This window comes from Oxyura jamaicensis, chromosome Z (assembly GCF_011077185.1).
Source record: "Oxyura jamaicensis isolate SHBP4307 breed ruddy duck chromosome Z, BPBGC_Ojam_1.0, whole genome shotgun sequence".
In the NCBI taxonomy this organism is placed as follows: domain Eukaryota; kingdom Metazoa; phylum Chordata; class Aves; order Anseriformes; family Anatidae; genus Oxyura; species Oxyura jamaicensis.
In genome coordinates, this window is record NC_048926.1 from 78,056,978 (window position 1) to 78,081,546 (window position 24,569).

General features: G+C 37.5%; 1 protein-coding gene and 1 long non-coding RNA gene across 2 annotated transcripts in view; one reads left to right on the forward strand and one right to left on the reverse strand.

Annotated features, from left to right (window-relative positions):
- Positions 1–24,569, forward strand: part of RASA1 (RAS p21 protein activator 1) — a 66,515-nt gene that overhangs the window by 39,344 nt on the left and 2,602 nt on the right. Inside the window, exons 12-24 of the mRNA XM_035309770.1 lie at positions 1,182–1,269; positions 3,693–3,770; positions 5,409–5,566; positions 5,868–5,944; positions 9,160–9,332; positions 9,530–9,689; positions 9,857–9,999; positions 10,812–10,927; positions 12,146–12,232; positions 14,963–15,030; positions 17,745–17,833; positions 19,037–19,114; positions 20,041–20,175. Coding sequence (XP_035165661.1) covers positions 1,182–1,269; positions 3,693–3,770; positions 5,409–5,566; positions 5,868–5,944; positions 9,160–9,332; positions 9,530–9,689; positions 9,857–9,999; positions 10,812–10,927; positions 12,146–12,232; positions 14,963–15,030; positions 17,745–17,833; positions 19,037–19,114; positions 20,041–20,175 — 1,450 coding nt within the window. The remainder of the gene's footprint in view (positions 1–1,181; positions 1,270–3,692; positions 3,771–5,408; positions 5,567–5,867; positions 5,945–9,159; positions 9,333–9,529; positions 9,690–9,856; positions 10,000–10,811; positions 10,928–12,145; positions 12,233–14,962; positions 15,031–17,744; positions 17,834–19,036; positions 19,115–20,040; positions 20,176–24,569) is intronic.
- On the reverse strand, positions 7,325–23,653 carry LOC118156035. Its single transcript, XR_004746125.1, has 3 exons — positions 23,640–23,653; positions 16,960–16,964; positions 7,325–7,486 (listed from the first exon to the last, which is right to left on the reverse strand). It is a non-coding gene; the product is annotated as an uncharacterized LOC118156035 (long non-coding RNA).

Here is a 24,569-nt window from a genome sequence, read left to right on the forward strand (position 1 = left end):
GAAGTGGATGGAGGAACTGAAGACTGACATTCCATTGCAAATGAAGTAAGATCCTCCTTGTAATGTTGTGTTTAGGACAGCTAAATTTGTTTGAACATGACGTGGAAGGCTGTGAATGAAGTGTGCACTTGCAATAGCTTATAATTTAATAACAAAGATTTTTGATAGTCTCTTTGACAAGTGAATGGGGTTATGCAAAACAGCAAAGACACCATGGTTATGTTTAAGGTTTTAGAGTGTGATACATACAAGCCTCTAACATTGAGCTTAGTGATACGGTTTAGTGGCAACTGGTTAGTGTTAGGTCAGAGGTTGGACTAGGTGAACTTTACAGGTCTCTTCCAACCTAGATGATTCTGTGACATACATCAGATGAGTAGTGTGTGATCCAATACACATTTTATTAGTTTTGAGACCTGTGGAATACAGGATATAGAGGATTTGTTATGTTAGTGCTGTTCCCTGAGCTCCTGAAAGAACAAATCTTTAACTTGTCATTAATTGTGGGAACTAATGCTGATCTTCTGCTTGTTTTAAATAGCCTGTAGGAGTAGTCCTCATCCCAGATAGTTCCCAGATTATTATTTTTTTTGCGTAAACTACAAGTCAGTATATGTGCATATTCAATGTAAAACATATTAAAAGTTTCTTGATGCTCAAAACCAAACTAGCTGTACTGAAACATGATTTTCCTAAAGTTACATAATGTGTTCAAACCAAAATGTAGTTTTGAAACATGGGAGAAATTTTGTTGTTGGAGTCCATCTTGTCTCCTGTCTCCATGGGTGCTGTTGCTAGAGTTGTGCTCCCCCCCATTGATGCCATGTTCAATGCTCGTTTCAGACAATCAGCAGAAAAATATTAGTCCAGTGTAAATGTCATTTTTGGTACATTAGAATGGTTCAGCTGGAAGGGACCTTCAGAGATCATCCAGTCCAACTGCCTGACCGGTTCAGGGCTGACCAGAAATTAAAAGACGGTACTGAGGGCATTGTCCAAACTCCTCTTGGACACCGACAGGCTCGGGGCACCCAGCACCTCGCTAGGAAGCCTGTTGCGGTGTCTGGCCACCCTCAGGGTAAAGAAATGCTTCCCGATGCCCAGTCTGAGATTAATAAGTGAAGGTGTCTGTCAATATTATGAAGATTAATAAAAAATTTTTTGTTTTGTTTATCTTTAAGGCCAAACTGTTTTCAGATAGTAGTTCAGCACTTTAGTGAAGAGCATTACATCTTTTACTTTGCAGGCGAAACTCCAGAACAAGCACAGGTGAGAGCTTTTGTTGGTAAATATAATTTTAAAAGTGATTTTTAAAAGTGATTTGTTTGCCTTGCAGTGTTCGATGATACCACCCTTCTGTAGTAGGAAGCAAGTATACCACAAATATATACCACATATATATACCACAAATATACCACAAATATACCAAATATATACCACAAATAGATAGTGGTTAAGTCTATATTCGCAGGTGTGGTAGGACATAGATGAGGGAAACTATTGCTGAGAATCTAGCACCTGCCTACCTGTGTTTTTTTTTTTTTAGTTTGGACAGGTTCAGGTGCCGTGGACTGAACTTCCGTTATGTTGTTTAATGTTTTTTGGAGAACATCTCTTCTGGTATAATTCAGTACAGAAAAATAAGTTGTTCTCCAAGTGTTTTCCATATTGGTAAATCAGAGCACAGTGTTTGGGAGTTTTCCTTTGAGGGCACTTTCTGATACAAGCGAAAATGTACATGAGCCCAGTGACCAAAGTCCGTGGAATGACTGCCTTCTGCAGCTATTTTTCCTGTCCATAAATTGTTTTTTTTTTTTCATAGTTTTGGGCCCTGATTGTTCACGAAAAATGAGATTTTCTGTTTTCAGTCTGTATCATTTAGTTTCTACCTCTCCAGCAGTTGTATTTGTTGATTAAGAGTTGTAAGACAGGAGCCTAACTCTGCAATTCACTTATCAGCAGGAGAGTATGTGCAAGATAAAAACAATGTTTTTATTTAATAAGGTCACAGTTCTGATATATGCAGGTTCCATCAGGATTTAAGCTTTTGATTTAATACGAATCAAATTAAAGCTGTTTAAAAAACACTTGTAACAGACTGCTATTCACTGGTGCATTAAGGTTATATAAATCTAGCATTCTTCCAGTGCTGCATGCACAGAAAAGCACAAATTTCCTGTTAGATTATTATAATTTCATGGGAGTCACTGAGATGACATCAGAATATTTCAGTGATGTTTATCATGCAACTCTTAATGTACCATCTTTAGAAGCAGCTTGCAGTATAGTAATTTAGAGTATGTACATAATGTAATTTTTTACATTAATTTTAATGTAGTTACTTTTTTTATTATGTTCAATGTCTTGTGTGTGCTAGAAATTAAAAGACTTAAGAATGTGTAGACAGCAGAGCATATCCTGTCATGTTCCCTGAGCATTTGGTATACTCTGCTTTTGGTTTTGGTTGGCCAGGTACAGGCTTTATTATAATTTTTTGGTTTTGGTCCAGACAAGTCACATGTTCTGTAGATGCTTCTGTTTTGATAAGATCCTACTGTCTTTACTTTGTAGCATTTTATATAGAAGACTAAATTTATTCCTATATTATGGGAAATATGATGGTTCTTGTGTGATGCAAATAAATATCAAAGCAACTGTCCTGTGTGTTATTTGTAGTCTTCAAGTACAAAACATAAGTGAATGTGAGGGGTGGTACACTAGTGTCACTGTGTTTGCTGTGGCACGTTGTTCTCACTGCTGTAAGTTTTGGCATTTAAGGGGATAGCTTTTCCTGTTATGAGTGCGTATTAAGGTGTACTATGCATCTAGGAGTTATTTCTGTAAATTTACAGTATTTTGGAGGCCTTTGTTTTTTTGATTACTACTCCTTACTAGAATAAGAAAACAAATCCATTAAAACTCTGTGCAGTGCAGTTGAAAGCTTTTCCTCCTGTGGAAGGTTTAGCAAGCTGAAACCAAACTCAAAGGGGTCTGGTTGAGAAGAGCTGCAGTAGAAGATGTTCCAAAGCTAAGACCCTGTACAAAGCTCTTCTGTTAGGAACTTTCTTAGGACTTTTTCAGAGGTGACCTGGTAAGTTGGAGGTGCCTCTTAGCAGCCTATTTGATTAAAAAAATATGCACAAAGGTTCCATAGTCAGTTTGGTGTTAGAAAACCTGTTTGTTTTCTTTATTGAAATGAAATCCATCTATCCGTTCTGCTTTATGCATCCATGAGCAGACAAAAGTGGAGTGTATGGTATACTTCTTGTTGTTTAATGCTGTTGTAGTTTTTGGTTGAAGTATACAAGTACGACTGCAATACAGAAATATTGGAGAGAAAGATCTTTGTCTTGTTAACTGCCATTTTCTCTGAAGCAAACAAGTTTTGTTTCATTTTATATGCCCTTTGTAATTTAATGTAATACTGCTAGCCTGGAAAATTGGTAAATGTCACATTGTATACATCTCATTAGCAATGCTTGATATTTCGAAAAGAGAAAATGGTTTGGATTTGCTAATTTTTTTTGGATTTGCTTGTTAAAGATAAGAGTTTTACTTTAACAAATTTGAATACCTTGGAATTACATAAAACGTTAAGCTAGGAGAATACTTAAGATATTCAACATATCTTTTTTGCAAGAATCTCTGTCTGACTTTGTTTCACTACACTATTCCACATCCTTCTCTCTTAGGACTGGATGAAAGCTCTACAGATGTTTTGCAGTTTAAGAAAAACCAGTCCAGGAACATCAAATAAACGTCTACGTCAGGTGAAGCTGCGTAGTTATTATGGGTCCTGTAAGGGGAAGGGAGGGGGGAGTGTTTTGTCTCCTTGTGAAAGGAAAACTGATAAATCTGAGAATTTTCCTTTCAACAAATTCTGCATGTACTTGCTTTTCTTTTTGGAGTTACGCAGAACCAGAGTCATTTCAACTTTGCTACAATACATGTACAAGTAAAGACAAAGTGTTTTTAGGGAATCTGCAGATGCTATGCTAAGTATTACTGTCTGACCTCATTTGAGTAAAAGTGTAAAGAAGTCAGCATTCATATCACCTTAATTATTTAGATTCTCCACATTTGAGAAGCTTTACAATAAATTGGCAGGCTTATGTCACGTATAAACAAAATGCTTGTTTAACTATTAATTTTTAGTAGCAAATGCATGCTGGTCCATTCTTGTGGCTTAGTATCTCACATGAAAGTGCTGTCATGGCCAGAATTTCTTAGAGATGTAGATGACAAATCATCATAAATGACTAAGTCTGTAACGATTGGAGAGTAACAGGAAAATAGTTCAAGAATGCCTGATAGTGTTGAATGCTAGGAACACCAAAAGTAATTATTTTATCTGGCTGTGGAAAAAGAAATAGAATACAATGTTTTTCAGGACACAATTATTCTGTAGTTAGCATTAAAGAAGATTAAATGCTTCTGAAGTAAAGAACTAATTGAATTCACAGATGAACTGGCAGGTGAAAATTGGGAGCTCGTTTAGTTTTTACTTATTGCAGTTTGCAAAAGCTAAACAAAGAGTGGCAATCTGAACTAATTCTGTTCTTCAAAAAACAAAATGGTTGTCTCCATACAGGAATAATTAGGAAATAAGTAAAAAGTATGTGTGAGTCATCAAGATGAAAGATAAAAATCACGCACTTCTAATTCTATCCTAGAGAAATTATGTCAGGGAACTTAAAAATGTGAAGAGAAAACAGATCAATTAATTTGTATCTGCAAGTTCTGCAGAGTGTAACGGAAAATAAAAGCCTGCTGGTGACTTCTATGGTGTAAGCTGTCTTCTAAGAGAATGTCAAGAAAACTAATGTGAATTGTTACATAATTTTCTTGTACTGTCATTTGAAGTTTGTGGTGCTGAATATTTGAATTTGAATAGAATGTTGACCTGATCAAATATGGTGATTCCTGTATTTATTATATGTATTTGACATCAGCTGATAGCAGTAGTTGTTTGAGTCAGATATGAATTACGTGTGTTTCAGAATTCTGTATGGTAGGAAGCAGTTCAAAGTATTCTTCAAAGTAATTTTACATAGTCTGTTAGGAAAGCACCAAGTACACTATTGCGTTTGCAATCATCCATCCATGGCTGTTACTCAAAGTGCCAGCTCTTGATTTCAGTAAAATTTTCTCTATATAGAACAGCTAGTATTTGCAAATCCTAGTGTCTCATGGGATGTGTTAAAACATATGGTGCCAGAGATTTGTTTTCAGTAATTATTGATATTACTGTTACTTTGTCACTGGTACCTCTTAAAATGTTTTTCCATTACACATATGTTCTTTGCTCTCTCTATCAGGAAATTATAGTTTGGATTCAGTATTTATACATAAATGTTAAGCTTCCCCGTGGAGGAAGAATATTTATGTTTTATCTTTTATATCTTTAGGTCAGCAGTCTTATTTTGCATGTAGAAGAAGCTCATACCCTCCCAGTAAAGCATTTTACTAATCCGTATTGCAACATCTACCTGAACAGTGTCCAGGTTGCAAAAACACATATCAGAGAAGGGCAGAACCCTGTGTGGTCAGAAGAATTTGTTTTTGAGTAAGTCTTGCTCTTCTTGAATTACTGAATTTCACTTGTAAGATGCATTGCATTTAAGATTCTTAACACTATGTCCTCTATTGTGTATGTTTTTTAAAAATGTTGTATGTGTGGTTATACAACAGAAAGATTTTAGTCATAAATGCATGGGCTGAATTTTCTATAGGTATCTAAATATCTTTGTTAATGTAATTGTGCATATTTGGCTGTAAATGAGAATTCAGGATTGTAATGAGTTTAGAATAAGGTTAAATGCCAGCCAAGTATAGTATTAATGGAGGCTTTCTGTCTTTTCTCCTAGTGATCTTTCATCTGATATTAATAGATTTGAGATAAGTCTTAGTAACAAAACAAAGAAAAGTAAAGATCCAGACATATGTAAGTATTTTTCTGTAAAAGTTGCATATGTATTGCAGCAATGGATTCTTTGTGCAGTTTTCATTATTCTCCTAATTGTCACAAGAGAATTAGGTATATTTTTATACTTACCACATGACTGTATTTGTATGTTTTGGATGCCTCTTACTGGGTTTGCCTTAATGTTTTTTACAGCAAAAGCTTCCATATTTTTAGTAGTAATAAAATGCACAGTAATCCAATCCTATGTATTTCATAGCTTTTGTAGTTCTTCTCTAGAATAGCTATTATTACAATGACCATGCCTACCAAAAAGGAAGAGGAAAGAGTCTCTTTTTAAGCACTGTTTCACTGAGTTAATTTCTATGATCTGTTTGAAGTATGAGTGTATGGGATTCTTTCTCTTTTTATTTTTTTGCTGCTTCCAGTGAAAAAGGAAATGGAGGAAAAATGGTACTTTTATCATATAAACAGGAATAATAATTAAAAAAAAAAAAATCACCACATTGAGAGTCGCTGGAACAAAATTTGCCTGGTATTCTTTGTTTTACCTCATCTGTGTACTTTCATTGTACTGCCCCTGGGCTTAAAGCTGGAGTAAACTCAGTATCACTTTGAATGGGAAAGAAATTATATTTTCTTCCACCTTCTACAGGAGTTCACAAGAATTTGCTTTTTTTGTTACCTAGACAGCTGCTTCTTCACCACTTGTTTTGCTTTTATTCCAACAATTTAATAGAAAGCTGGTAAGCCCAGAAAAGAAAGGGCTCAATCTGAAGAATATGCATTCTGAGCTTTTATATATATATACCTATATATATATATATATATATATATATACTGTTCAAGTTTAGTTCCCTTCCCACACAGTGTGTTTTAGGCTTTTTCTTTTATTCAAAGTATCTTATTTGCTGATGTACTCACTCTGTAGGAGCATCAGCCCCCACCTCCTCCTTGATACCCACACATCCTCAGCCTGTTTCAGGAATTTTTCCTTTCCACTGTGTTCAGACCTGCCTGTTTGAAAGCCTGGCAGAGTATTTATAATCTACTTCAAATGTTTTTAGTTTATGTATATTGTGTTACTGGCCTGTTATTTATGCCTTAGTGTTAATTTTGTGAATTTTTCGGAGAAGAGATTTGTAGAGAAGAGATTGTAGCTGTGACCAAAGTAGAAGAATTACTACTCAGATTCAATGGTCTTGCAGCACCTCATTCAATTCCAAGACTGCCCTTCCTCTGACTAGAAAAGTTCTTGCACACTTGGAAGAGAAAGATGGATTTTTTCTGACAGACAAAAGGGCTCTAGTTGCTATTTTGAGCATGTGATTGCACTGTTACTATATTCATTTGAGCTAGAAAAGAAACTAGCTACCTGAACGATTTGGTTAGTAAAACAAGAGCCTTTACAAGGGTAGTTTGTGAATGGAATACTTAAATAATTTCTTTAGAATTGTTTTTAGAGTTTGCTTCTCTTGGTCCAGATTAGGAAGATTGTGTTGACTTCAAATGCATCCAGCTGCCAGGGAGGTGATGGGTGCCTTACTGACAAGAGCTACTTGACTGCTGTTAGATGCACTCTTAGTGCATAACTCAACCATAATTTCATTTTAAGGAAAATTCATTTTGAGGAAAAAAGGAAAAATTCAACTCAAGTTGAATTAACCTATCTCTGCCCTATTAAATATTTGAAATAAAATGGAGGGAAAAATTAGCTAAAACAGACCTCACCCAACAGACCTGGATATCTTGCCTGAATAGCTCCTGAACTCAAAACCAGGATAACTAGTTGCTTTCGTGAACATTCAGCTTTTCAACCAGTTACTAAATGTGAATTGCTCTGAAATTGGAGTCATGTGAGGCTGGTACTGTAATCTTCCCCATTATTTGTTTGAGTCAGCTTTTCTGCTAGCTGCTTCTGTCATATATACAGATTGAGGTCCTGAAAATCTGGAATGGGTCTCACTGCTTTATTTCTTCATCATAACACACAGAAATAAATACTAAAATAAGAGCATGAAGGCTGTTTCTTCAGTACTTTAAAATACTTCCTGAGTTCTCAAGTTTGTGACTTTCAGGCAGAGTTTTTATTTACAGTAGTGCCACAGCTTGTTTTTGAAGCTGGTAGTTTAGATTGTGCAACTGGCAGAAGAAAAAGGGTCATGGTGGTGCACACTTGTCAGTTCTGTGGCACTGGGAATTCAGCCTACTAGTGCTGGCTAGAGACTTGCTGCCTTCCCTCCCTAATTTCCAGGCAATGTTACAGGTATGAATGCTACTATAGTCACAGGAAAGAAAGAAATAATCAGATTATTCTAGATCTTGTATCTCACTGTCCCCATCGGTGAGAAGTACGTGCCATATGCTTGTGAGCAAAGCAAGAAAACACATTACTTATTTGTGAGTGTATAGGATCTTTGCTGGGAAGAAATATTCTAGGCAAGTTGATTGATAGCATTGTGGTCCCATCCACACTGGTGATAAGTAACAGATGATGAATTGTTTTTCACCCTGCTCAACTGACCTGAATGCATTATCTTATATCAGTTTATCAGCTCCAAAGAATGTGAAATAGGCAAATAGAATGTCCTGAATTCAGCATTATAAATATGATGTTATTCTGTTCCAGTATCAAATGATAACCTGCTTGCACCTGCTGCAACACCGAGGCAACGGAAAGTATGCTGGAATTGTTGACCATTTCTGCAAGGCCATGTTGTGTGTAGGCTTTGCAGAAATGTGAAAAATCAAAGACTATTTGCTTGGGGGTATTTTAATGTGAGGAACTTAAGTAGTGTCACTATAATAATAAATAATAACAAGTAACAGAGTGGTCAGGGAGCAGGCCTGATGGTGATATCAGCCCAAAGCTGGAAAAACAACACAGTGAATTTGGAACACGGTACAAGCTTTTATTTTCAGACTACTACCAGGAATTACAGGGTAGCACTTTCTTTACCTTCTACATGGTTGTTAAAAAAAAAAGAAAATTATGTCAATATCTGAGTGTAATTTTTGATTGTATATTTATACGTTACTTACAGAACGCCTTGTACTTACTTCCACTTCAGTTCACAGGAATATTTTTAAACCAATATATATATTGATGGCAAAAATCTTGATTACTATTATTAATACTCTTGCTGAAATGAGATGCCATGTGACAAAAATACTATTTTTTATTCTAACTAAGACTGTTTTGGTGGTGATAACTGAAAAATGCTTTTTTCCTTAAGTGTTTATGCGTTGCCAACTAAGCCGATTGCAAAAAGGACATGCAACAGATGAGTGGTTTCAACTCAGTTCCCATGTACCATTAAAGGGTATTGAGCCAGGATCTTTGCGTGTTCGAGCACGGTATTCTATGGAGAAAATCATGCCAGAAGAGGAGTACAGTGAGTTTAAAGAGGTATAAAATTGTTTAACTTTCCTTTTTTCAACAGTCAAAACTCACTTTGTTGGTTGTTTGAGACAGTTTTCAATAACACGGGTTGACATCATATTTGTAGTGACATCTGTTTCTCTATCGATGTATGATAGCAATTTATACAAAACTGTTTTTTGTTAGAAGTTTCTGAATATTACAGAATGCTGTTTTTCTTTCAGCTTATACTCCAGAAAGAGCTTCATGTAGTCTATGCCTTATCACATGTTTGTGGACAGGACAGAACACTGTTGGCTGGCATTTTATTGAAGATTTTTCTTCATGAAAAGCTTGAGTCCTTGTTGTTACGAACACTAAATGACAGGGAAATAAGCATGGAAGGTATTGTACTAATTAAACTAAAGTTTACTGAAACTGTGGGCGGGTCGGGAGGGAAGGGCTCTGGTGCCTTCTTTTTTTCTTTATTTGCAACACACATAGAAATTTAAACACCGATTATTTTCACTGCTCTTTGTCTCCTTTCTCAGCCTTTCACTTTTTTCTTTCAGATGAAGCTACTACCTTGTTCCGTGCCACCACTTTAGCAAGTACGCTTATGGAGCAGTACATGAAAGCCACGGCAACACGTTTTGTTCACCATGCACTGAAAGACTCTATATTAAAGATAATGGAGAGCAAGCAGTCCTGTGAGGTGATACCTTGAACTATGTTTTTAAATATCTTGGTTTATTGACATAATTACCTACAGACTGTTAGACACTATGTTTGCATTAAATGTTAGATACAGAAACACTTACCGATCTCTCAGAACTAAATTTAATTTACATGATTAATACAGGGACTGAATTCATTAAGAGTGTTTCTAGATGTTAGCTTGAGGAATGTTCATAGTACTAATTTTAAAGTTTTTTAATTCATTTTTGATTCATATTTCTTTAAGTTACATTTTCTACAGAAGAAAAACGTAGGTTGTTCTGCAGCAGTTACTCAATGGCCTGTCCTAAGTAACTTCAGTAAGCTCAAGATGTTGTAGAAGTCAGAACTTCTACAACAAGAGGATTGAACTAGATGATCTTTCAAGGTCCCTTCCAATCCCTAACATTCTGTGATTCTATTATGACTTTGGTCTCCTTGATGTTAACAGCTTGTTGCTGATCTTACAGGCTGTTTTTTTAAATGACTCCTAACTTCTGTGTTTTACTCTAGCTGAATTGTGGGAAAGGATGGGAGTCTTCAGTAATTTGAATTCAAAGATGCAAAAGGTCATGTAGGTGGATAGTGTTGAATGAGCTATTAAAAGCATAGCATAGTAGAATTATTGCTGTTTCTCACATTCTTGCTAGCCATTGAGTCAGATTTTTGAGTTCTGCAGGAGTTGTGACATTTGTACAGCAGCAGAATATTTAATTTACTTTGAAGCAGTATTAAGTGTAATATTATGAAACTTATATAGGTACCTCTAGTTAGGAGAGGAAGCATAATCTTTTTCTTTTTTGGTTTTAGTTAAATCCTTCAAAACTAGAAAAAAATGAAGATGTAAACACTAATTTGGCACACCTACTCAGTATACTTTCAGAATTGGTGGAGAAAATATTCATGGCTGCAGAGATACTGCCTCCGTAAGTTGGAATTTTCTCTTAGATATGCATTTGAAAATTCCTGTTTGGTGATTTATGGTGCACATTAAAATTGTTTTCTTACTGGTTCATCTTCTAATCAGTCACAAGACTAATGTCTTTAGGGTTGTTGTATGTACAGAGGAATATAGATGAATTAAAAAATAACCCTTTCTGAAATAAATAGTACTTTCTTAGCAAAACGCTATGGCTTTTATGGCACGTATGTGCTTTTCTTTGAAGGAGAAACTACTAGGTCCAAGAGGTCAGGGAAAGAAGAAGAATAAAAATAATCAGTATCGTATTTCTTCAAAGAGGTAGAAGACAGTATAAGTTAGGAGACAATTGTACGTAGCTGATTACAAATTCTTTCTAGTCCTCTTTCTCTGGGAAAGAGAAATGGAACTATTTACACCATGCTCAATGTACAAGTGGGTAGTAGTAGAGTGATACCTGTTACGATTACTTCTAACAGGGATATGGAGAGGTTAATTTTATTTCTTTTTCAAAATGCTAAAATAACTTGTGCTCATATTTTAGACTTGAAGCATCTACTAAGGAGTGGATATTACTGTTTTCTTTCACTGTATCATTAGCTTTTAAAGTAAATAAAATCCTTGAATGTGAGCAGGCAGAGTAGCATAGAAGTGTTTATTTTGTGGTAGCGCCGACACGGTTAAAAGTTGCACTCCTTTTAATTATATGGTGCGGCTCCCAACACTGGTGAAAAATGCCACAATTTTACCTTTTTTTTTTGATGCGAGAGAATTGCTGTGGCTGCCTAGACACTTCTAAAAACGTAACCCTTATTTATGGAAAGAAAAGTTGTTAGTTAAAAAGAGCAAAATTAAAAAATAAAAAATAAAACCATCAAATTTAGTGTTTTTAAAAAGGAAATACTGCTTAAGCAACAGGTCATAAATGGTTATAAAATGTTTAAGGCACATCTAAATAATCCCAAAATCTTATCTGTGTGAATAGAATTATTTATTAATGAAGGCCTTTCCCTGATTTGTAAACCTTTTCAACATACAATTATAAATAGACTTTTTACAAATGTATGAACTTGTAAATTAACTCTTAAATTTAAAAATTGTCTAAATTATAAAATCAGAGCTGATAAGTTCTGCATCAAGTAGGAGGTTGGATTATATCCTTTCTCAGCAGCTTTTTTGATTCTCTGTGTTTAATGGAATGAGTAATTAGCTATTATTTTTGCAGGACATTAAGATATATCTATGGGTGTTTGCAGAAGTCTGTTCAAAGCAAGTGGCCAGCTAATACCACCATGAGAACCAGAGTTGTTAGGTAAGTTACTTGACGCTTTATGTTGAAAGTAATCTTCTAAAGTCTTGTTAATGATATGCTTCAGTGTACCTACCTATTTTTCTTTTAGAGACAAAACTTTATTTTAAATATTGCTGTCTATGTAATTTATGATACTGAGGCATGATATCCCAATTAAGGATTAAGAGCTTGCTAGATTCTTAATCATGTTCACAGAATTTTGTCAGAGTAAGATGTTGTAGTACAGAGGTCAGGATAGCTTACTTAATAGTTTTAATTTCAAACTTGCCTGCATTTTGTTAAGCTTTACAACTAAAATAATTCCCATTTTCATGCTGTGAAAGAAAAACTTCTATTAAAGCTGTAGTTAACTTTTATGAGGGTAACTCACAAATGCCTGTAGAGAGCAGTGACCTCTGAAGATTGCATTCCGGTCTCATGCCATCTGGGAAGACCATGCCTTACTGCCTAATTCTTACGTAGTGTGTGTTGATTGCTGGAGAAATCTTACACAGGTTAAGATAAATACTCCTTAAAATACAGACCCAATGTGGTAAGGAATCTAGCACCTTCTCATAAAGCCTACTGAACTGTCATTAGATTTCACTGGAGTATTGTCTGCAATCTAGAGTTCTTTGCATCAGAGAAGGCTCCCAGTTGCTGGTGGTGTGTTGCTAGTGCTAATCACTCCTATCAACATTCTATGTTGTTTTCTGAAAAAAGTAATGCTATATTGTTAGATTTTTACATCCATTTCTCTGGTCATTTCTCATTTGGTCATGTTGGAACATTCCCAAGCTCCTGTAAAAATGATGCAAGAGGACGCTCAGCCTGGCTCCTCTGATATCACTCTGTGCACAGAAATCCCACTCTACATTTGTAATCCAAAGCAATATACAAGTTCTTCCTCAAACACCTTCCATTGCCAGTGCCAGTCCAATGAAAATGTCTGACAAAGATGTGATCTTGACAATGGTTTTCTACATGTTACTGGCTTGAGATTATCAGACACATCTTTTTTTTTTTTTTAATCTCCCCCCAACATCTGGCAGTCATACCAGTTGCTGAGGTTAGATTCCCTCCAGTGGAAGATTTTCAGAGGAATTGTCTTTGGGCCTTGTTTATCCTTTCAACATTAAAAGCCACAGTTTATGTCAACCAGGGTGCTGTGCTGGATCTTGTCCTTAAGGATGCTCATGTTATGAGAGCCCCTTTGTTTTGAGGGGCTAACACATTGCAGGGCTGTAGATGTAGAGCTCAGTGGATATATAACATCTTTTTGTTCCACCCCAGCTCCAGAGAAACGCGTAGCTTTCCTTACATGGACACAGCTCACATTTAGAATTTTCTAGAGATCTCCACCCAGTGCTATAAATATCGGGTCACTTTCTGGTGTGACCTTAGTCTTCACAAGTGGTACTTGTGACTTATCACTAGAGTTTTGCAGTTTTCGGAGAAGACTGTCATGTTTTATTGCACTAATTATAGTGAACAAATGCTTAGAGTATTAAGAGACACGTAGACAGTTTTTAGATGTCTGGGTAGCTTCCCTGTTATTCAGACAGTGCTGGCATTTCTCTCTGATTGTAAAAATCACATATAGATACTGACTCATTAACTTAGGCAAGGTAAGAAGCACCAAATCCTCTGGATCAGCAAGGTCCATCCTTTCTGATTGTACCTCAGTGGCCTTCAGCTTCAGACAGTTTTAAAAAAAAAAAAATAACAGAATTGTTATTATTTTTTGCTTCACAAAGGTCTAGGACTATTGTCTCATCAATCCATAATTTGTTGTTCTTGGAGATGAAAGAAGCTTCTTTATCAGTATATGTAACAGGTGATGCTACGCGCATCATTCCCAAGTAATACGGGTATTACAGTCACCGTGGACTTAACAATAAGCAAGGCAGTGCAACATCCTGTTCCCTCCCTTGTAAGTTAAGGCTTTGTTACTGCTGTAGTGAAAAACAGTCTGATGGTAGTGTCCAAGCAGTCCAAACAAAACGAAGGACGGCTTAGGCTTCTTAGATGGTCTTTATGTCCCTTCCTTGTACAGCAGTTAGGCAGGGTTGAGGTTACCAATGAGCTGGGTGTTTTCTACTTCTGCTATTAAAGTTAGATTTTTGTAATGCTACTGAAGGCTTTGACCTTCTGTTGGAGCTAGTTCCTAGCTCCACAAACAGAATGCTTTTTCCAGCTTTTAGATGTCAACAGTCACTTCTGGAAGGAAGGTAGATCCCTTCTAGTTATTCTTCTGCTGCAACATGCTGTCATCAGGATATGGGTTGGTTTAGGCTGATCTAAGGCTGTGTTGCTGCCAAAAGAGAGGTTCCCTTCCGCCCACGCAGCCCTGCACTCCTTACATTGGTTGGTGTAGTGGGCGGCTGCAGGATGAAGCCCTCTGTGATGCACAGCAGAAAACCTCCGGAAGGTAGGAGAGCAGGGGCCTTTCCTTTCTGAAGCCAGCGTGGACTTCGATCAGCTTGACTTCGCAGTTAAGTTCTTCCCAGGCAGTTAGAACAGTTCACCTTAATTGGGAAATCAATGTGCCCGTTCTTTCAGTTTTTATCATAGATAAAGTCATATCAGTGTTCCTAACTAACAAACGTGTTCACAGAGTGCAGGCTGGTTGGTTGTTGTCTGTCTTAAGAAGACTTTCACATTAACTTGAATCCTTAAAGACTACACACAGTTTTACGTTAATTCTCTAATTTTATTATTGAACGAAATACAATTTTCTTCCCATTTCAGTGGCTTTGTTTTTCTTCGACTGATTTGTCCCGCTATCCTGAACCCAAGGATGTTTAATATCATCTCAGGTGACTATATGCTTCAGATCGAATTCATACTTTGTATAGTAGTAGGCATGAGTTTACTGTTATAGAAAATGATGAAGCTTTTTGAACAGTGTCCAAACTTGTGTTATCCACATCATTTATGACTTCTCCCTAACAATGAGCTTTTCACCTTAGAAGGTTAGAAGGTGCTTGTTCTAAACTGCAGAACCTGTTGTTGTATTTAGTAGTAATACAGTGTACAGTTATAGTCTAGCAGCGTGCAATATATTCTCTCAGTGTGGAAAAGTTAAGCATGTGATCTTCACATCTCGTTTTGAATGCAATGTCAAAGTTTTTGGCTGAACTTCTGCAGTATCTCTGAAATGAATAAGATCTATAGAGTTGAAAGTGTGTCTGCAGAGCCTGGAATATTTTTGGGCAACCAGAAAATCATTCTTGAATAACCCGTTTGAACCTGCTGCTTATATAGCTTCCAGACATTGTACAAGTCTTTGACTGTACTTAATAAGTCAAAGTAATCTCAAATCAGGAATTTTAAACATGAGAGAGATGGGTAACATTTATAAAGGGTGGGTTGGTGTGGACTCCTTTGACTTAAATTACTTAGTCCATGTAAGGGTTCCCATGGATGTGCCCAAGTGAATGTTCTCACTGTGTAGTTAACCTATTTTTTTGCTGCTCTTTTGGTCGAGTGCATCTAGAGCAGTAACAAAAACGGTGATGGGGAACATTCCTGTTGGCAAGAGCAGGATTGCAGAACTGGTCTGTGGCACAGTGCTGCCAAGTGCCAATAGTGTTCTCCCAGACGTCTCCCAGGGACACTGGCACACATCAGGGACCACATCTGACACAGCTGATGGCGTGGGGCTTCCCTGTTGTGAAGCCTCACTGCTGAGAGCATGGACTGCCACATGCCAGTTGCCTTAAGCACCAGGGCATGCTTGTGGGCGTTTTTAACTTAAAGATGCAACAGCAAGTGTGTGTGTCTTTTCGACAAAAGGGTATATTGAGGGGAATTAAAGACTGAAGTTTTACTATGTTTCTTGTGTGGGAGGAAGAAAGGAAAGGCATAAATTACCAAAGGGAAAACTCTATTAGGAAAATTTAAATTCAGACATCTGACTTGTATAGTTCTTAAAAGTTCGAGTATGTTACACCCCATCTTTGTTACCATATTTTTTTTTTTGCCAAAGATCACACCAAACTAGAGGGTACTTGATTAGCACTAGCCATTGCTCTTCCTCCTTCCCTCCCTAACAGTTTCCTGATTTTACTGCTAAAATGCTGATTTGAAAATACAAAATCGGAAGTCTGATTCAGAAAAACTCATTTTTTTCTTCTGTAAACAGTTTTTCAGACCATGTAGCAAGTTTCCTGTTTTATACTTTATACTAAATGAGAATGACTGTCAAACTGAAGTTCCTTTCTCACTCTGTAATCATTTCCACACGTGCTTTGGAGAAAGCATTTAAGAAACATGGCCTGTTTCACACAGTGATCCTTAGTATTTTATTATCTTGAGATAATTTGCAAGTTAGGTCCCTCCTGACGTAGGCTACAATGAGACCACTGCATCTCTGTGTAAAAAGTTATCAATTTGTGCAATCCCAATTAAGCTCACCTTGCTACAGTCCTGTGCGTAAGTTCTGCTAATGTTCTTGATTATTGTGAAAGTAAATTTACACACCCGGTGTAGGGCTTTTAGTGCTGTTCAGAAAATAATAATAGAAAGGTTGACACTCCTTTTGGAGCAAGGCTTCCAATATACATAACATTTTTCCCATAATGAGAAAAAAGTATCCTGAGGCTGTGTATATTGAGCATGGTTCGGTTTCAGCAGAAATCGTATCACCTCAGTAACTGCTCAAAAAAAAAAAATCTTTGTTTCAAACTTCAGCTCCTTTGTTTCAAACATATTTGAGTTGTGTGAAATAAAACACTTCTTTTGACCAGTTCTGCTGGTCTAGAACTGTGCTTCAGTTGATTGCAAGGCTAAGGGCAAGGACAGAGAACAAAAGGTGCAGATAGACAATGAACAGTATACAGCATTCTTACAAAGAACTATAAAATTTAGAGTCTATGTAATAACTGTCAGTTTTGAAAAATTCAAAACTGTCTTTTGACCAGCCATTTACTATAATTTGGGCGAATTTAACAGTCTTCCTACTGTCACTTGTTGGAAAAGGAAATTTTAACTGACTGAAAGGTTAATGTAAAGTGCTAAGCGCATTGTTAAGTACAGGAAGTGACTATACTTCCATGGAAATACAAGCCAGGATCGCCTGTCATGGTTATTCTATATGCCCGGTGCTAGTAACTCAGTATAACTGGTAGAACACTTAAGAGCCCACTTAGGCGGGTATAAACAAATATGGAGAAAGGTACACCTTTTTTAGTATTCTACTTTTGCAAGTAATCTTCCTTTCACCAGAACTCTTTAATATTTGTGAAAATGGTTCTCGCTACTTCACATGACTCTTATTAAACAACACTTCATTTTGCCTACTTCTGTGTACAGCTAGTAGCAAAGTCAGATGTTCTTACTTATTTTTTAGACTTAAAACTTAAATTGCTTTAGTAATTACTTCACCGAGTGATATTTTCCACGTTCCGATCTGTTATAACATTGCAAGCATTTAAATCTGCAAATACAAATTGGAGAAGAGTTTACTTTCACGTGACTGCTGGTAGTCTTAAATGCAATGGCCAATAACTCTACTTTGTATTCCTGTCAGATTCTCCTTCCCCTACTGCTGCAAGAACGCTGACGCTGGTCGCCAAGTCTGTGCAGAATTTAGCAAATTTGGTTGAATTTGGAGCGAAGGTAAATATTATACATGCACAGAACAGCTTGGAATTGCTTTTCTGATACGTTTCAATGTTCCTGTTTAATACGGGCAAAAATCTGTTTCTGTTTTCTTATGCAAAGTCTGAAACCTGACCTGTTTGTCATCATCAGCATAGAGGCTTTGTTCCTGCATTTTTTTCTGTTTTCTGTCTTCTTCATTTGGTACTAAACAAGGTGTTGATCTGAACTAGAGCAATAGCAGTCTGGCCAAATGGTGAAGAGGAGGCCCACTGTTTTGGGACAAATTGATCTAGAAACCTGACTTTGTGCATCCCATGAAGATTTTGAACCTGGTAGTATTAGCAAGGGGCTGTTAAAGCAATTGATGAATGAATGGCATTACAGCACGCATTACAGAATGTGATGCCACTATGTACTGATGCTATGAGAACACAGATAAACTCAGCAGGCCTCTGTCTCTGTATAATACACCTTCAAACCCAGACCATCAGACTTTAACTCAGGGCTGAATATAGAGTATCCAATACTGAAACCAATGAAGAACTACTAACCTCTTTAGTGACTCTTCTGCCACCTGCTGTTTCACCTTGTTTCTACTTGCTCCTTACATTGGTGTTTTCTGTTGTAGAACTTCTATTTGTTTTCATTTTCCTGTCGTTAGACTTAGTGAATGTTGTAAATCAGCTTGACAATTTGCACTAAAAAGCCCTAGCTTTTAATGAAGTTTCTGCTGTGCCACTAAGAGAAGGCAAGCAACAAGTGGTCTGTCTTGGTTCCCAAGCAGCAAGGCACATGGTTGGTAAGTACACGTGGACTTCAGCATCGTGAAAGTGACTTCTGACACACACCACTTGTAGTGCAAGTGTTAATGAAAGAAAAGGGCACCTTGCTTCTGATTATCCCTTTTGGAAGTTGCAGAGCATTTGTTTATTGAAGCTAGTATGTGTGGAGAAAATCATCTGAAGTACTTCAGTTTTAAATTTTGTGCTAGTGTGCCTATAAGAAACTATTTATGAATCCACTTGGAAAACAAAGAGTGCAGTCTTTCGACCTGTGTACATTATTCAGGTGTTCAGAAATACACTTGAGAAAGTAAAGTCACTCCAGATGACAGACTTGTTTTGTAATGTCATTTTTCTGACAGCACTGCATTCGCATCAGGTGTGACAATTCACTTGGTACTGATTTGTTTTAATGAATATTTTTTAAAATTACTAGGAGCCATATATGGAAGGGGTAAATCCATTCATCAAGAGCAACAAACATCGCATGATCATGTTTTTAGATGAACTTGGGGTAAGTGGTTAAAAATTCTTTACTGGAAATTATATGCAAATATGCAACATTGTAAATGAAAATTCTTTACACTTTTTATTGACTAGCTTAAAAATGCATCAGCTTCCACACGATTTTGAATGCTTGTTACTGAATAAATTTTTCTCACGCATCTTGAAAAAATGCAGATTGCTGTCTGGCCTGTCACACAAAACTGAAACCATCAAACATCATACATTTTGTTCATTTAGCAACTTTGTAGATGTGAAAAGCTAAAATATACCTAATCTGCATGACAATTAGGAATCTTGGCCAAAAAAGTCTTTTAAAATATATTCTGAAACGAAAAAATCCCATGTATAATTTCATGCAGCTTTGACCAGACACTGAAATTGTGTTTTAAACAATAGATTTCAGCCAGCATTCCCCAAAGTATGCCAAATGTGTTGTACGTACTGTAGTTTGAAATTGAACAATTGCTTTATTATATTTAAACTATAACTCTTTTGTGTATGGTAGCTGTAACAGAAGTTAGGAGCTCATATATGTGTATATTTCTACTAAGAATTTGTATTAAAAATGATGAAAAAAGAAAAATGTGTCTAGCTTCCTGAGTTGATTCTTTAAAGTGACCTATAAGACCTCTCAGAACATTTTGGTAAGATATAGAAACAAGTTCTTTAGTGTGGCAACCAGATAGGTCACCTCTTCTGATTGAACTGCAGTTTCTGTATACTGTGATGCATCAGTTTTCTTGAAATGAGAGATTTTACCCAAGGCCTCTGAAAACCATTGTCCTGAAACTAATGGTCAGGTTAATCTGTTTTAATCACAGTATTATTTTTTATGAGTAGTTTAATGAGTTACTTAGAGCTATAACTTAAGCTGTACAGGGTTTACCTGGGTACTCACTGTCCTTAAATCTGCTCTCATCATTTTTGTTCAAGAATGTTCCTGAGCTTCCAGACACTACAGAGCACTCTAGAACTGACCTATCCCGTGATCTGGCAGCCTTGCACGAGATTTGTGTGGCACATTCAGATGAACTTCGGACACTCAGTAACGAGCGAGGTGTAATGCAGGTAAACTACAAAGATTAACCATCAAATCACAGGTGCAGATAGTATATCTGGAGGTAATCCATCATGCCAGGATTCTTTTAAGTATTTCTGGCTAGCATTATCTTTGATTTAAAAAAAAAAAAAAAAAAAAAAAAAAAAAAAAAACTTAAAATGTGCACCTCACAAGAAAGCTGTTAGTTGTAAATACTTAGTCCGTAGTTGCAAGATTTGGAGAATGTGGCTGATTTTTATGCTCCTAGACTAATACATATTCATCACTATTCCTAGAAAAAGGCAGGGTTGTTATAATTCCCGGAATCCAAACCCTCTCTGGACGCATGCATATCAGTCTCTGGTGGTCTCTCTGGGGGCCTCTTGTGCAGCCCGAAGGGGTTGCAGCCCTTGGCAGACTTTCCCAGCCACAGCACCGGTTCCCTATCTGGTCTTGTCCTCTTTATTCTCAAAGGGGTGTACACTGCTGATAGCCTACTGTTACCGTCAGGGGATAATGCTTAACTGATGCCTGTTATTGAGAAACCTCTTCCCTTAATAGGTATCTATTCAAGAGTTCCCGTTTACTGATTTTACAGGAGTAATTATAATAAAATTCCCACAGCAACTTTGTTTATACTCTTTGATGAAAGCTTCTTCAAGTCTGTCTGATGGTTAGTCTGGTTTCTCCTGGTTCTGATGTTACTTTCCACTCTTCCACTGGACCTTTTACTTGCGACACGTGTCCATCCTTTTTCAGCAGTTCTCACAGCTGTTTCTGTAGTTAATAAAACAAGAAAGGGTCCTTCCCAGAGGGGAGATAAGCTTTCTTCTTTCCATGTTTTTATTAGAACCCTATCTCCCGGTTTTAACTGACGAATTGCAAATCCTAAAGGTGGTGTCTGAGCTGTCATCCCAGTTTCTCTTAGCTCTTTTAATCTTCTACGAATGGTAATGACATATTTCTGGATACTACGATCCTCAACTACATTGTTCCCTAGGGACATCCCTTGAGAATAAGGCATGCCATATAACATTTCACGTGGTGATAATCCAGTCTCACTGTGTGGTTTAGTTCTAATGTTTAAAAGTGCCACTGGTAAGCATTTCGTCCAGGGCATTTGTGTCTCGATCATTAACTTAGCCAATTGTTGTTTTATTGTTGGATTCATTCCTTCTACTTTCCCCGAGCTTTGTGGGTGCCACGGAGTGTGGTATTCCCACTGAAAGCCTAATGATTGACATAATAATTTTATTATTTTAGAAGTAAAGTGTGTGCCCTGATCAGAATCAATGTACTGGATTATCCCATATCTAGGTATTAAGTGTTCTAATAACATTTTTACCACCATTCCGGAGAACAAGCAACCCAAAACAGCAAGGCATTTCCTGAATCACCCCTCTTTGTTTCCTCCTCCAAACTCTTGACATTCCTGACAGCCTCATCGTTAAAAGTCTGATGTTATCACCAACCGTGGGGCTTGTCGACCCCCATGGCCACACTCCCACATCTCCCCCTTCATTAACATAAAAAAGTGCGTTTAACACAAACTGAAACACAGAGAAAAACTACCAGGCATACTAATTCTATCGTTAGCAAACTTTGTAGCCACATCCCTGGGAGAGGCAGGCACTGAGTGCTGCTCAGCTTGGGGGGGGATGCCTCTGGCTGCCCCTCCAACTCCTTGTCCCTCCAAGTCCTTGTTGGTGGGTCCTGCATATGCCAGCCGGACCCTCCCAGACATTTTTTGTTTGAGCTGGAGTCCAAACCGCAGAGGAGGGTGCTGTGATCATGTTAAGGCAGATGATGAGACAGCCAGACGGACTCATGGTGCTGACATCCATCTAGGACTGGCTTCTGTTAAAACACAAGCACAACCTCAGCTTCAAGTTATTACAGTGTAGGGCCGTTCCCAATGATTGGTGCTGCATTTTTTTTTTTTTTTAACCATGACTTGTGCTCTTTTTTACCTGAGTTTCTCCCAGATCGGTGTCCTAATCTGTCTGTCGCCTTTTGTCCTGCATGGACAGATGCAAGGACCTTCCTCTGTCCATCGATTTAAAAAAGATTTAAGAACATAGCATACTTTATCTATCTCTTCCTAGGGGTCACAGCCCTACTCCCCCTTTTTTGTTTTAGAAGCATACATACATTTATACAAAGGAACACTTAAATAATACAACTGGACACAAATACACATTTTTAGAGAAATTCACATCAGTAATTGTATAAAGTTTTCTTCTGTACTAAAGGGTCCTGAAAATTTAGGAGTAAAACATTAGCTTTGTAATGTAAAAGGGTTATCGTGACAGTCCTCAAAGGCCACTATATAGCACACTGACATATTCAAGGCTATCAGCTTATATTTCAGTCTGTGTATTCAAATTTTGAGGTCCTTCTATGATTACGCAAACATCAGAAATATAGTGGTATAATAAATGGTACTTATGAAAGCAGAGTTTTACAGCCACTATTAAAATTTGCAGGCTTAAAACATCCACTTAATATGTAAACAAGTATTTGATACTACTGTTTGTTCAGAAATAGAGTAAATGCACTTACAGAAAAATAAGTTTTACTGTTCAGCAAGCATGCTCATGTGATTTTTATATTAGTACAAACTTAGAAACAAACAAACAAATCCACCACAGGACTTTTTAAAATAAATGATACCAATTCACCTTTCCCCTACTTGAGTACATTACATTAAGGCTTTGAATCATCTGACCCACGATTTTACAGCATTAAAATGAATGGGTCCACAAGGATGCTGGTATGTCTCACTGAGACTTAGGATGAATAGAATTAAAGCTCACCACCTTAAGGAAACAGAAAATCACATGCTCATGCCTTAACTATATTCCTTTTTGTCTCCAAACTAGAACATCAAGTTTAATAGTAACAGTATTTCATGGCAAGAGATATAAGTACTTTTTAATTAATTATATTTAATTAATATTATTAATTTAATGGCAACATCTTTGGAGAAACTTCCAGTTTTTGTTGTACAACACTGCTTTCTGGTGGTGATTCCAGCATGGGGAATTCATTCAGTTCAACGTGCTGTAAATACAGCCCCACTCTTCCCTTTAATAGTTCCAGGGCCCGACATAGTGCATACAGCTCACAAAGCTGAGCTGACCGTGATGGACTCAAAGGTCGTGATTCCACAGGTTCTAGGTCCTTATTAATTATTGGATATCTTGATTTGGCCATTCTATCATATAGTACTGAACCATTTTTCATTGCTCCCTTTTCTCTGGTCCCGGGTCTTCAATTTTGTCTGACCCATCCAGGAATTTTACTGTGGCAATTCCTACAGCCCTTGGTTACCCAGAAAGAGTGTCTTGCAGGGGGCTATCACCCACCTATCACCCACCCACGAATCCTGTAGGAATCGCTTCGGTCCTTCACCGGCCAAGTCCCTCGCAGGAGACGGGAACCGCGGTTAGACCTCCACAGTCGCTTTGGAACTTAGTTCCATTTCAGTCACACTCTTACACACACAGGCAACCCAATCCCACCCAACCAAACGGTATACGCCTTAAATACTTACGACTCTGTCATCTTCATTCGGATCTTCACATGCAGAATTACGGGTAAAATACAATGCTGCAGCCAGCAAGGGAGCTCATAAAAAAAAAAAAATCAAAATTTTTGCTTGCCTTTATTCAGGTTCAGGATGGTGTTAGTCCTGACCTGACTCGAACAGGAGCCATCAAATGGTGGGGCGCCCCTCCTAGATCAAGTCAGAATTCAAGAGCCAAAGCCATTCCGGACGAGCCCCCAGTTGTGGTAAAAATTGTGTCCCAAATAGGATTTCAATTTGTAATTTATTAAGCGAATAGAGGCAAGAAAACGGCGCTGGGTGCGCCGGGAGTCTCTGCTCCACCAGGACGCACACCTGTTACAGCAGGAGGTTGATTTTTATGCTCTTAGACTAATACATATTCATCACTATTCCTAGAAAAGGCGGGGTTATTATAATTAGTTCCCGGAATCCGAACCCCCTCTGGACGCATGCGTATCGGTCTCTGGTGGTCTTCCTGGGGGTCTCTTGTGCTGAAGGCTCGTAGTCTTCCTCCCAGGCTTTGTCCTTTGGTCGTCCTTCAACTCCCCCTTCCTCCTTATTTGGTGGATCTCTTTGCCGGATATCAGAGGCTTGGGCAGCGTCCCATGCAAAAGTCAGCAGTTTCCTAAAAGCTCCTTGTTCTCTTATCTCCCAGACCCGAGTTGCAATGTTCGCCCTTCAAACCCTCTATTTACACGAATTGCTGGACCCTTCCTTTGCGTGATACAAGAACTGTGTACGCTAATCACTCTCTTTTTCTTAGATAGAAGGTTATATTTCATCACGCGGCCCTAGCTAGTATCGTTCCATACTGACATGAATCAAATGGACACATTTTACAGCAATAAAACC